This window comes from Melozone crissalis, unplaced genomic scaffold, assembly GCF_028551555.1.
Source record: "Melozone crissalis strain CALT ecotype California unplaced genomic scaffold, PUWL_Pcris_2 ptg000029l_1, whole genome shotgun sequence".
NCBI lineage: Eukaryota > Metazoa > Chordata > Aves > Passeriformes > Passerellidae > Melozone > Melozone crissalis.
The window spans coordinates 14,615,278-14,629,276 of NW_026535807.1; the positions used below are offsets into that span (position 1 = coordinate 14,615,278).

General features: G+C 51.9%; 1 protein-coding gene across 1 annotated transcript; it reads left to right on the forward strand.

Annotated features, from left to right (window-relative positions):
• The first annotated feature begins 2,641 nt into the window (after window positions 1-2,641).
• On the forward strand, window positions 2,642-10,652 carry DUSP7 (dual specificity phosphatase 7). The gene is made up of 3 exons (XM_054281131.1): window positions 2,642-3,105; window positions 5,336-5,764; window positions 8,269-10,652. The coding sequence occupies exons 1-3, from the start codon at window positions 2,694-2,696 to the stop codon at window positions 8,574-8,576; spliced, it is 1,149 nt and encodes a 382-aa protein (XP_054137106.1). The 5' UTR covers window positions 2,642-2,693; the 3' UTR covers window positions 8,577-10,652.
• The last annotated feature ends 3,347 nt before the right edge of the window (window positions 10,653-13,999 follow it).

The following is a 13,999-nucleotide window of genomic DNA, read 5'->3' on the forward strand; positions in this document are numbered from 1 at the left end:
GTGTCACCCTTCTGTTAAATGACATTATTTTGCTTTGGCCCTTCTCAGAGTGAACTCTGCGCTTGTCTCCGCAGGTGACGCGTCTGGAGCCTGTCCCGAAACTGATGCGGTTGCTGCTGCGACCGCAGAATGGAGGTGAAACATTTCCCTTCTGGTTTCACAGGACCACACGCTGGGGGCTACACCTGCCTCCCTCGCACCACCAGAAAGGATCCCTGTAAGATTTCTGGGCTGTTTTCAGCGCAACGGGGACTTTAGACCCAGATTTTAGTCCTCTGCACAAGCTGCTGCTGCTCCCCTTGTGAATTGAAGGTGCCTCGATAAACATTCGGAAAGGTCAGCTATTTTCACTATGCCTGTGGCTTGCATAAGAACCTCAACATCCTCTGCTGCAAAGAGCAGTGTTAGGAACTTCCTACTGCCACACTGAATCACAATGGCTTCCCACAGCAACCAGTGGTAAAAATAAACCGGGCAAGGGGAAGTGGACAGCTTCTGCTGTTCCGCTTTCTCGGGCACACTTGAGTCACAAAAAAAGCGATGTACAACAAGACATTTATTTTGCTGATGCCAATGAAATCCATGAATGGTTCAGAGCACGGTCCCGCTGAAATCACAGAGTGTTTTGCAATGAGATGCTCGCTGTGCTCAAAGTTAAGCGTGTGCTCAAATGCTGTCTTAAGTTGGTATTTTCATTAGGATCCAGCCTTAGGAATTAGACTGAAAGGAGACAGGGACCCCTGCACATCCAAGAGCTGCTTTTGTACTAAAGGCACAGGAATACAGCCCTCTTGGTATATTTCATGTGTTAAGGGTCTGTAAAAGACCACTGAGGAGACAGTGGCTCTGAAATAGTTTCAGTAGTAGATCTCAGCTTTGAGAAAAACAGATTTTGACCAGAAGAAATGTGTCTTCAGATACAAATCAATGTGAAGTTCTGCCTAGAGACAATGCCATTTGAGCAGCACAGTTCTCAACAACATTACAACTAAGACTCTGTGTGTGCACGTGTTTGTTTGCGTGTGGGGGAGTGTTTTAAGAGCAATATTTTTCCTGTTACACAAGGTACAGCCCAGTTCTGGCTGAAATTCAGCCAGCTGGGAAAAAAAACTTGAGGAGACATAGTCAGGTTGCTGAGCCTGGGAATCTTCTGGTGAAACAGACCTGCCTCTTCCCTTCAAACAATGTGTGCTGACAAAGTTTATATTAAGAGGCTAAAGAGATGAAAAGTTAGGGAGAATTGAAATGGCTTATCTGCCCCAGACTGGGAAAAAGGAATGGTTCCAACTCATGCTTACAAGAATTTGGAGAGCAGGGGCTTGTAGGATAACCCAGGAGAGAAGAGAGCACAGCAGAGCTCCAGTCAGACCTCTGGCTGAAAGCTGGGTCAGCCCTAGGGACAGGTCAGGTTACCTAGGGATGGTTGAGTCGGATCCTGAAATCAGTCGAGGATGGAGATTGCACAACCTCTCTGAGCAATCCACCAGTGTTTGACTGCCTGCATGGTGAAAATAGACTGCAGGAGAAGTGGCTCATACAGAACCACATTTTTAATGTCATCCTGCTCATTAAAAAGAGAAAGATCAAATCTATTTTGTAACAGGAACAGTTTGTGTGAGGCACGGAAAACTTCTGGTACCAGAGGTCTGATTCACATGAGAAGGAATGTAAGAGATGGAAGGAAACCAAAGGGTGCCTCCAGTTACATTCCTGTCTTCAAATGTTAGTGTTGCAGCACAAAAGGTTTGTATTTATAGTAGTGGATACCAACAGGGAAGATACTCTAAAAATAAACAAGGATGCACCGATAAAAACATCTGTGTTGTAGCTCATTCTGAGAACGAAAGGCAATGCGGAGGCTTAATGAGTCTGAGCGGATTTTATTTTGGAACTGTGAGTTCCTGTCAAAGACCAAACAGGGCTGGGCACGACCCACTCGGAACCCACGCGGGCCTGCGCACCCTCCGGCCCGCGGGCTGGGTCACTTCACTGCCTGACCTTTGTATTAAGCCCACGCTCGGGTGAAGGGCCCGGGCTCAGCCCGGGCGGGCGATGCGGTGCCGTGCCCGGTTCCCGGTGCCGTGCCCGGTTCCCGGTGCGGTGCAGTGCGGTGCGGTGCGGTGCAGTGCAGTGCAGTGCAGTGCAGTGCAGTTAGGTGCCGTGCCCGGTTCCCGGTGCCGTGCCCGGTTCCCGGTGCCGTGCCCGGTGCCGTGCCCGTGCCCGTGCCCGTGCCCGCGCCCGGTGGCTCCTGCGGCTCCCGCGGCCCTTCCCGCGCTCTGCCCCCGCCGCGGCCCCGCCCCTGCCCATATTGGGCCGCCCCGCTGCCCCCGCCGCGCCTCATTGGCTGTGGGGGCGCGGGGGGCGGGGCCGGGCGGGGGCGGGCCCGGCGTGTGCGCCGCGCGGCGCCGGGCGGGGCTGAGGCGCGGCCCCGCCGCCGCCCCGCCTCCCGAGGCATGACTCGCCGAGCCGCCGGCCGAGCGCCGCTTTAATTGAGGCCGCCGGCATGGGGCGCAGCGCCTAGGGCAGGACGGGGGCCGCCGCGCTCCGGGCCGCACACACCGCGCACCCGCGGCCGTGCTGAGCGGAGCCGCGTCCGGCGTAGCGCGAGACCGACCCAGCGGAGCGGGGCCGCGTCCGGACGCCGCGTGGGTGGCCGGCGGGCCGGGCGCTGGCGGCCGCCGCTGCCGAGCCCCATGAAAACGCAGGTCTGGGGGAGCTCCCCGCGGGCGCCCATGGCTGCGGCGATGCCGTGCAAGAGCGCGGAGTGGCTGCAGGAGGAGCTGGAGTCGGGCGGCGGCCGCTCGCTGCTGCTGCTCGACTGCCGCCCCCACGAGCTGTTCGAGAGCTCGCACATCGAGACGGCCATCAACCTGGCCATCCCCGGGCTCATGCTGCGCCGCCTCAAGAAGGGCAACTTGCCCATCCGCTCCATCATCCCCAACCACGAGGATAAGGAGCGCTTCGTTAAGCGCTGCAAGGCCGACACGGTGCTGCTCTACGACGAGGCCACCGCCGACTGGCAGGACAGCGGTGCCGCCACCTCCGTGCTGGGGCTCCTGCTCCAGAAGCTGCGCGATGACGGCTGCAAAGCCTATTACCTGAAAGGTGAGGTGCCCCTCGCCCTCCCTCCAGCCCCGTCCCGCTCCCGCAGCCCTTGTCCGTGTCCCCCTGCGCAGCCCCTGGCCGGCCGCTCCATCCCTAGGGTGCTCATCCACTGGTCGGACGGAGGTAGCTGACTCGTTTTGCTTCCTTCCCTTATCCGTTCTGCCTGATTTATTTCTATTTTTCTCTATGTTTTTTTTTTTTTCCCCCTCCTCTGCATCCCGCTTTAATCCCCCGCACAAAATGGTCGCAGACTGGAAGCAGCCGGGAGCGCTCTGCTCCTTCCTGCGTCGCCTCCCCGGTAGCGGCGGGAGGAGCCCCCCAGGCTCCGATCCCGGCCGGGCAGCGCCGGGCGCCCCTCGCCTCCGCTCCCCGGAGGGAGCTTCCCCGCGCCGGCACCAGGCTCCTCTCCAGCCCTCCGGGAGGAATGGCTGGATTTTGAGGGGCAAGAGAGCCCTTCTCTTTTTTTATTTTACCTCCCCACATAACCTAAAAGCTCTCGCTAGGGTTTTTCTCCCTCCAGTGATGGTCTGGGAGAGGGCCTCCCGGCTGCTCCCCCGGGACAGGGCGATGGGGAGCGGGGAGCTGCGCTGCAGGGGAGCCGAACCCCGCACACGCCCCTCCGCCAGGGCGGGGGGTGCTTTGGGAGCTTTGGTTTTTTGGGGTGTTTTTGGCCATTTTGGAAGATCGCAGCGGGCTGAGCAGAGCCCGCAGCTGGGCTGCTGGGACCCTTCCCATCCTCCCAGTGCTCCCCATCTGGTCGCTGGGTGGCGGCTTTGAGGCAGGAATAACAGGAGAGCGGGGGAGCGTGGATGGGGGAGAGTGGTCAAGAAAGTTGCCACTTGCGGCTCTTTAAAAAACACGGCTGTTCCTTGATAGACCCTTTTTGGGGAGCCGGAGAAGCCCTGGTGGCGGGGTGGGGCGGCAGGGGGACAGTCAGGTATTTGGGGACCGGCCCTCGGGGCTGCGCAGGCCGCACACGCCTCCTTCAAAACATGGTGAGGGGCCAGCACAGGGGTTGATCCCATTCCCCCCTCGACCCTGCGATCCCTGCCCGTGGGCGAGTCTCCCATCCCATCATCCCATCCCGCTTTGGGGTTTCCCCATGGGCTCCTTTGCTCCCTCCTCGCTTTGCATTCCCGCTTCTCTCCCGGTCGTGCTCATCCTCAGCAGGAAGGAGCGGTTTTAAAGTTACTCCTCAGCTCTCCCCGATGGGCAGGGGAGGAGCTGAGCCCCTTTCTCTGCCTTTTTCCGGGAGCCTCGGTGGGAAATGTTTCTAATTAAAATTCCAAAATGGCTCCTCGGCGCTGTCTGGCGGCGCGGGGGGAGGAGGAGGGCGAGGACGAGCCTTTTTCATGAATGGATGTGGCAGGAGCTGTCTGTCCTGCTCAGTGACCCCGCCACAACCGCCGAACCCACTAACGAAGTTTCCAGGAGCCCTTTCTAATTAAACCATTTGTCAGTGTCAGATCCCGATGGCTGAGCTCCGCTCTAATACCGCCTGGAAAGGAGGTAGATCGGTGGAGTTTTTGCTTCCCTGCCTCTGCCTTCCTTCCCAAGCAGCTGAGCTGAAGAGCCAGAAAAAGTCTTAGGGGCAGATGTGAAGGGTCCCATCCCTTTGTGCCCCTGCTGTGCTGTGGGTGAAGAACAAACCTGTGACACTGCTCTGTTGCAAAACCTATTTTGTAGTGGTAAAATAATTTCGAGGGTCAGTCTGTGGCAAAACTTAGGGTCTTTTATCCTGCTTGGAGGTGAACAATTTCGTTGAGTTTTAGTGCCTGGGGTGAGTGTGGGGTGGTGGTCCCTCATCTGTCTTTTCAGACACGAATACTTTTCTAAGTGGCAGTAATAGCTCTTGCCTAAACTGCCCCAGACCCTTATTTTTGAGACGCTGGCAAGGCGAGATTGTGTCTTGGCATTGATTTTATTTGTGGATGTGTCTCTCTTTTGTGGTTGAGATTTGGCCCTATTTTTCACAAGCAATATTGAACTTTGCAAGAACCACTCCTTGCTCTCCTGGGACCTGTTTGCTCAGTATCAGTTTGCCCAGGGAAGATAAGGGAGCAGGGAAATGCTTTTCTTGCTTTGAAGTTGAAGGGATACCAACTTCTTGCTGGTAAAGACTTTCTGAGTAAAATGTTCACAGGTAGAAGGATTACCCATCCTGAAGATTAAAACATCTTTTTCTTTCTCTCTGCCTCTCCCTTTCCCTCTCTCCTTTCCCCCTTCCCAGGTGGCTTTAACAAGTTTCAGACTGAATATTCTGAGCACTGCGAGACAAACCTTGACAGCTCCTCACCCAGCAACTCTCCCCCAGCATCAGTCCTTGGCCTGGGAGGGCTGCGGATAAGTTCCGACTGCTCGGATGGCGAATCCGACAGGGAGCCCAGCAGTGCCACGGAGTCGGATGGGAGCCCCATCCCCAACAATCAGCCTGCCTTTCCAGTCCAGATCCTACCTTACCTGTACCTGGGCTGTGCCAAAGATTCCACCAACCTGGACGTCCTGGGCAAATATGGCATTAAGTACATCCTGAATGTGACTCCTAACCTGCCAAACATGTTTGAGCATGACGGAGAGTTCAAGTACAAGCAGATCCCCATCTCAGATCACTGGAGCCAGAACCTCTCGCAGTTCTTTCCCGAGGCCATTGCTTTCATTGGTAGGTAGTTGGCAGAACATCTCTTTTCATACTCACCGCTTGGGAATGTGGTGTGCCGCTTCCCAGGGCTGCTGCTGTGTGCAGCCTCACCTCTCCGGGGCACAGCATCAGCTTAGCAGCCTTAGCAGCCGAGTGTCACGCTGTGAGGGGGCACGTCTGGTGCATCTCACCCTGGCTGTGTTCAGGGAGGCCTCCCCTTCCAAAATTCAGCCCTCTTGCAGCACCTTAGCCAAGCTACCTGCAAGTGGTTGGACTGGCCCCACTGCCTCTCGCCTTTGTGTGGGGGTTTGCACTGCTGTGAAATGGCTGAACTGGGCAGTGGGGAGCTCCTTTGCTGCTCTGCTTGGGGATGGGAACTGCTTTAGTGTGACTGCTGCCAGCAATTCCTTAGCCCCAAATGTGGTTAAAATCAGGGAGTGAGTGTGTGTGTGTGTGTGTGTTTTCTTTTCTTGAGGGGATTTGCTAGTCTTGTTGGGATCCTGCTGTAAGTCACCCTAGCATAACTTAACTCCTTGTATGGATACTTCTCCTAAGGTAAGTGTCAACACAATGAGTTAGTGATTATAATTACACTGCAGAGTTTGGATGGAAAAACTCTTCTGTAGGCAGCCCCTGTGACAGTTTTGGCTGGTGGTGGTGGGGTTCAGGAAGGAAGATCTCTTCTCTCAGGCCAGCCTTGACTTTGAGAATTGTTTCTTATTCTGTGGGAAGTGTATGTTGGGCTGAACAGGGCTGTACACTTCCAGGCTGACCTGTGCTGTTTGCTCATGATAGTCACTAGCCTAATCAGCTCTGTTTTATGGGGGTGAATGGCATAGGCAGTAATAGCACTGTTAACTATTGAAAGCCCCGTGGCTCCGTGTCTGATTACAAACACTTGTATGGGTAAAGGAGAGGGAGACTTTGCCTGCAGACTGAAGCCCGTACAGCCCATTTCAGACCCTGTAGCTTGCGCTGGCTGTGCTGTAAGGCCTGAAATGGGGCAGAGCAGCAGTGGATCCTTGGCTGATCTTCAGCTGTCAGAAACCCTGATTCCCACACAGTCTCCTTTGCCCCTGGCTTCTGCCCTCCAGTAACATGGCTGTGGTCAGAAGCTGCTGCTTCAGTGTGTCTGATGTCCCATCTGCACTTCCTGTGTGAGCAGGGCTTTAAACGTCAGGGGTGAGGTACAGTGTCCCTGCTGACATGCGGCATTTGGGATCTGTCTGCTCCAGTCAGCCCGTGTCTCTGTGAACACCGAGCTTGTACTTTCTAGTTAATGACAGGAAATGGAGGATTACCTCACTCTAAAACCAAACACCAAGAAATGCTGTGCAGGTCAGATGAAAGGCAAAAATGTCTGGAAAAATGTTGAACAGGAGAGCCTGGGGGGAGGGCTGGGTACACTAGGCGGTGATTGCCCACCCTACTGGAAATTCTTGCCTGGTTTTGGAGGCTGGGCAGAAAACCTGTTGTGGCTTGGGTCTGGATTTTTATTTTGCCTGCTTCTTCTTTGCCCTTCCCTGCACTTACGGTGCCAGAGTGTCTCTTACGTCTGGCTTTGCCCGAGGATCCTCTTTCTCCTGCCACTTTTTCGCTCCCCACCAAGCTCTCAGTCAAATGACTGACTTCAAAAAGCGCTGCCCAGAAGTAGAAGCAGCGCTGGGTACTTGCGTGCATTCAGGGCTCTCAGTGGCGTGTCCCTCTTTCAGCACTGAGATGTCAATTCATAAAGGGATCACGCTGTTCCGGCTGTGCGAGAGACAATGAGTGTGTGTGTGCTTTTCAGTTGGTGGCAAGGGAGGGGAAATTTTGCTGCTGTTCTCTCGCCATTTTTTGGTCCAGCCTGCATTCCTGCTTCCCGCTACCATTCATCCTGAGAGCCTCCTCCAACACAAGCGTTTGTTTGTGGTGAAGTGCATTTCTGTCGATTCTAAAGAACAATTTCACAATAAGGGAAGTTCCTGCACTTCAGACTCCGCTTAAATTGGCATTGGCTGCATTCATGTAACTTTCTAGTGGTAGGAGGACGGGAATAGCAGAAAAGAACAGGTCATGTAGTGCTGGGCTGCAGCCTTGCCCTGAGTTCACAGCCTTCCCCGGTTTAGTTGGAGTTGAGGCGGGTGTGCTGTGCCCAGCCACCAGCATCTCCCTGGAGCTGTTGTCCACAGCTTCATCTGCCTCCTTTGGGTTGCTCCAGCTCTTTTGAGTAGAAGGTACTGATGTTGCCTAGGCAAGGGATATGTTGCTAGACATAGTGATTGATAATTCTCGAGCACATGAGAATAGGTGCTTGGCCTTACTGGGGATGTGCAGCTTTGCCATGCAGCAGGAATATCTCAGGAGCCCTGTGGGGAGAGATGTGGGTGTCCAGGGGACATGGGATGGTGTCACTAGGGTCAGGGGATCCAGTTCTGGCAGTCGTCGTGGTGCTGGGAGCTTGCAGCTGCCACCTGGCCCTGCTCCAAAGCCATGTGTTTTTGGTGCAGAATAATAGACTCCCCCTTCCCCTTGTCTTGTTTCAGATGAGGCCCGTTCCAAGAAGTGTGGGATCCTTGTTCACTGCCTCGCTGGCATCAGCCGGTCCGTAACAGTCACTGTCGCCTACTTGATGCAAAAACTCAACTTGTCCCTGAACGATGCCTATGACTTTGTGAAAAGGAAAAAATCCAACATTTCCCCAAACTTTAACTTCATGGGCCAACTCCTGGACTTTGAGAGGACTCTGGGACTCAACAGCCCCTGTGACAACCGCTCGCCCAGTGAACAGCTCTACTTCACCACCCCCACCAACCACAACCTGTTCCAGCTGAACACTCTGGAGTCCACATGAAGAGGACGCTGCCTGGTCGGGACCTCGAGCATCGAATCGCTTCTCTTGAGTATTTCAACTCTTACGAAAATATCTGTCTAGCCAGGCAGCTCTGAGATGAGTAGCTTCTCTGGGCAGAGGTGCCTGGTCGCTGCTTTAGGAAGGCTAATGCCGCTCACTAGGTATCCTGATCCAAGTGGTTTCAAGAGGTAGTGTTTTTACAGGGGGTTATTTAACAGGGGCGATGTTACAGCGTTTCGGACGCAGCTGTCACCGGCAATAACCGCTTTCCTGGGTCCATTGAGACTGTCAGAACACACACACGTGTGAAGAGCTACCAGGGGTTAGCTTGCTGTGGAAAATGAGGAGATTTATGCACTTGGAAACCTTGAACAAAAGGTGTTGGGCCAAGACTGTTTTAAAACCCAGGTTTACTTTTTTTGATTTGAAAAGAAATAAGAAAAGGTAGATCTTACTCGAGCTTTGGGTTCAAACTCTTTTTAGATATGTAAGTTCTTGACTGTTTGTACAGACCAGGTTGCAAAACCAGTATTTTATTCTGTTTCTTGTTTGATCATTTATTATTTTTTTTAATCAAATGTTTATATTGACCAAATGCATTTTGCACACTTTGTGAAGCCTTGGTATGTCCTGGCATATTACTGGGTACTCCAGAGAGAGATACATGCTGCTGCTGTTGTTGTTAGCATCTGGTAGGAAGCTTTGTTATGTGTGAAGGCCAGTTGGGCTTAACCGCAACCCCTTCACCACTCCTGCACTCACAATCACAAACTCTGCACTGATTCAGCCAAGGTGACTAAGCCGCAAGCTTTTTTTTAATGCCACCCCTGCCAAAAACACTGTTTGCTATTGCCAGAGGTAAAACTCTCGTAGCCTCCAGAGTTGGTAGAAGCATGTCTGAGCCCGGCTTCATTCTCTGCTGCCTGTTGACTGATTTAACATCATCCAGCTGGCCCGAAACCATTCCAGCTTCCCGAGTCCAGAAGGTAGTTGCAGTGCTGGCGTTTCTTGTGCACACTGGATTCTTTCCCACGTGTGCGGGGTGGAGGGGGAATGCAGCGAGCGCCTGGAGCAGAGCGAGGATTGTGTGGCGGGACAGGACTCGATCGTCATGCTCGGAGCGCGTGAGGGGAGTGAAGAGGTGTGGAAATGACGAGGAGAGCATTGTAACAGAGAATTTTTATATATATATATATATATATGAATATATATATTAACTGGCAAATTGAGATGATTGGAGCTTTCAACAGAGGTTCTGATTTTTTTTTCTTCCTCTTTCAAATAACTTTATGCCGTGCCTTCTATTCTGAGAAGACTTGTATGTATTTCTGGCTAGTGTTTGGCAAACTCCTTTTACCAAGCTGGGAGGGGAGGAAGTGGTAATAATTTCTGGGAGGAGGGCAGAACGGATTTAGAGATTTCTTTATTGGCTGCAATGTAGTCCCTCCTTTCTCCCCCCTCCCTGTCCACTTTAACTCTCATGTTAGTGAAAAAAAAAAAAGCCACGGATTTTTTTCTAAATATCCAGTTTTTTGTACTTTTTTCAAGAAAAATAAAAAATTATTAAAAAAAATCTCCATCTGGAGGAATGTTTGACGCTGTCACATCCTGAAACTGTTCTTTTCGTTAAAGATGTTATCAGAATGTTGGAATGAGCTTCTGTTTCTTGTTTTCTGGTTGTTTTTTGTTTGTTTGTTGGGTTTTGTTTGCCACAATGTTGGGATTGTGGGTCATTGGAAGGGAGAATGGGCGTATAGTTGTGAGTGAGAAAATTGAGAATATCCTAATTGCATCTTACCTCATGGAGGAATTTATTTTTTCAGGGATTTTTTGACAGTGCATCTCTATTGCATTACAGCTAAGCTGGTTTGTAAAGGCTTCCTGTGCTGTTAGTGGTCTTTGTTCTTTAAAGGAAAAAAATAAGATGCATCTTCTGATTAGTAAAAATGAGAGCTTGTTAGTGAGGAATGGTTCTGCTTTCTGAGTTATGAAGGAAAATTAGTGACCCTATATATACTGATCCAATATTGGGACTTTGTTTATATTGCAAATAAATATTATTTTTTCTTTAAAAATGATGTTTGTGTCAGATCCTTGTCTAGCCTCTGCCCATATAAGGGCACGCTGCTCTTATCCATTTTTTATGGTTGATTAGGATCTTTGTGTGACCATGGAGAGTATTTGCTGGGCTGTGTTCAAGTGTGGTGTTTGGTTTCATGCACAGCTTAATTTTTAAGACCTGTGGTAAAATGGAGAGGGGGAGGTGGGTGGGTGAGGAGAGGGATAGGGGGTATTGGATAAACTGGAGAACAAAGAACAGCTTGAGAATGGGACTGGCTTTGACCCCAGCCATTCCTCTGTGCCAAAAATAAATAGATAAACCAAAGACACTTTTGTTCGCTGTTTAAGCCTGGCCTACAAAGGCATCGCAAGGCCTTGCCCACAACTGTTGTGTTAGCAGACTTTATTTTGGTAGGAGAGCAAGAAGTCAGGGGCTTGTGGGCAGCCACCTGATGGGTTATCCTGGGGCCCTTGCAGAGCTGGAGCCCCCTCCTGCAGCCCTGGGGAACGGGTGCTGTGTCCCACTGTGCTCCCTGCATGGTTTGTGGGAATTCTGAAGGGGCTGATGAGGATGCTTTAGGGTGAAACGTGGCTCTAAACATCTGAGTGCAGCCTATCTAAGTGAGCTGTGACTCTGCATGTAGCTGAGGAGGAGTGGGTTCCCCCCAGCATTCCTTGTCTTAACCTCAATGGCAAGAAATTAAATTACTTCAGTTGTGCAGTCCCTCAGAGTAAGTGTCTGTATCATCTTGTTCTAATCCTGGGGTCTGAGCACAAAAGGTAGTTTTATTCCAGAAGCAGCTCAGGCTAGTGGGTGCAGAGGGGAGGTAGAGGTTGAAGCAGGAGCCAAGCAAGTGTGTGCATGAGTTTGTTTACTCCTGGACTCCATGATGGGAATCTATATATTGATTTGGAGGCCTGTTTGTGGCTAAACAAAAATCTACCTGGTTTGCAGGGGAAAGAAGAACCTTTAGGTTTTCCCTTGTAATTACATGGTAGAGTAGCTCTTGAGGAAGATAGGAAACTGTGTTGGAGGCTGGCTGTGCACTGAAGGAGTGCAGAACAGCTTGTCAGGTGTGTGGCTGTATTTGCTTCCATCTAATTTCCTTGCAGTTTTTTCTGCTAAAGTGTGGAGCGGGTTATTTGCAGTTAGCATTGTAAGCGCATTTGTGTGGTAGCTGAGTTGTGGCTGTCTGCAGCAGCACAGCTGCTGTTTGCTGTGGCCTTGGAGGAAGAGCTGGTGTGTGTGCAGGGAGCTCCTGGGGACCTGATCCCTGATCCTGGGTCACGCTGTGAGTGCCCTGGCACTGTGGCACTCAGAAGCCCTGGTGCCAAACAAAGGAGATTACTTGTCTGAAAATCATCCTGCCACTTGCAAACAGGACACACAGGAGCTTTTTCCAAGCTGCCTGGCCTCAGCAGCAAGCAGCAGCCAGCCTGGCTGGTCTTCAGCCCATCAGTGTTTTACAAATCTCAGAGGGGTTTCCTTGGAGACCTGATGTCCTGAAATTCAGTGAGGAGGAGAAGAGAACTGACATCAGGCAGGGGCAGTGCTGGAGCAATAGTTACAGAGGAAGAAGAGAGCGTGGGGTCTGTCTATACTCCCTTACAGAGGCAGGCACGAGCACTAGCTGAGCGTAGGAGCACAGGCTGAGTGAGAAAGCTGGTTATGTTCAGAGCAGTGGAATTTGGCAAGGAGATAGCTTCCCACACGCAGCAGGGAGAAGCTCCTCGGTTAACCCATTGATTCCAGATGAGCTGTTTGTAGGATGCTCTGTGGTGTTCTACTCTCCAAAACCCAGTAATCTGCCTGGGCAGAGAGATCTCCTGTCCCTGGGTTTTCACATGTGATGCCACAAGCCCTCAGGTGATATGAGTGGGAATTAATCTTTTTTTTTCCCCCATGGATGACTTTATCTTAACTAATTTGAACAATTAGAGCGACCACAGGTCCCAGGTGCTTTCAAAAAGTTTTTCCCTCAATTTCAAGTCATGGCAAAAGCACAAAGCTAAGCTTCTGCAATTCCCTGCTGGAAGACCAGTATCAGGAGCCCTGTGAGCAGGACACAAGCTCAGGGAAGGCTCTTTATGGTTACTTCTAGGATTTTTCCTCTTGCTTGTGTCTGCTCTTCCCTTGGTGTAGCATCGAACACATCCTGAGCATGATGCAAGTCAACCTTTGCAGCTCTGCACTTGCCTGCTGTTGCAACATCCAGGGACGCACGTGGAAAAGCAGACGCTTCCTGCTACCATCTGAGTTTGGGTGCTCACATTTCCAAGGTAACCAGGTTATTTGTGGGCTGTTGCATTCTTGTATTATCCTTTATGTGAGGAAATCAGGCCATTTGCAGTGTTGTAAAGGCATGCAAATAGTTCAGCTAATAAACACATCCCTGTATTTACTGGCACAGGCTGCAGTAGTTGTGCTTTGGGCTGAATGTGTGTGAAAATGGGCTTGCTCCTGGATTTTGTGCCATTTGCTCCCATGCTTCCTCAAATCTGTCTTTTCATTGTGGAGTGCTTGGCTGGTGAGAGGGTGTGGGGGGAATTGTTCACCAGGCACAGCAGCTCCTGGGAGTCCCATCCAGCCTCCATGTCCTGTTCCTGCGAGTTCCTTCACTCAAGCTGCACAGTTCCCCTCTCTAGTGGCATTGTCCTCTGGTCTCTTGCTGTATCACCAACTGGCCCGGGCTCCTGGCTGCCACACCTGACAGGTGTCAGCACTAAACATGGCTGTTCTCTTGGGGCCATGCTCACATCCAACAGCCGCTTCTGTGGCCTCTGGGTGGGAACTGCCACAAAATGATGGGAAAACGTGAGGGGGGAAACCATGAGGGGAGAAATTGTGAGGGGGGAAACCATGAAGGGTCAAACTGTGAAGAGAGAAATTGTGAGGTTGGAAACCGTGAGGGGAGAAACCATGAGGGGGGAAACCATGAGGGGGGGACTGTGAGGCAGGAAACCTTAAGGGGGGAAACCATGAGGTGAGAAACCTTGATGGGGGAAACCATGAGGGAACAAACTGCCAGGTGGGAAACCGTGAGGGGGCAAACCATGAAGCGGGAAACCATGAGGGGAGAAATTGTGAGAAAGCAAACCATGAGGCGGGAAACTGTGAGGGGGCGAACCGTGCAGGGAGAAACTGTGAGGTGGGAAACCATGAGGGGGCAAACCATGAGGGAGGAAATCATGAGGTGGGAAGCCATGAGGGAAGAAATTATGAGGGGGCAAACCATGAGGTGGGAAACCAGGGGGGGAAACTGTGAGGCAGGCAGTGATGGGTGTCCAGCCTTAGGGCAGCTGTCCCCAGCATGGGTAGTGGCAGACACTTGGGGTTCTGCCTCCCCGCGAGATGCTGTGAC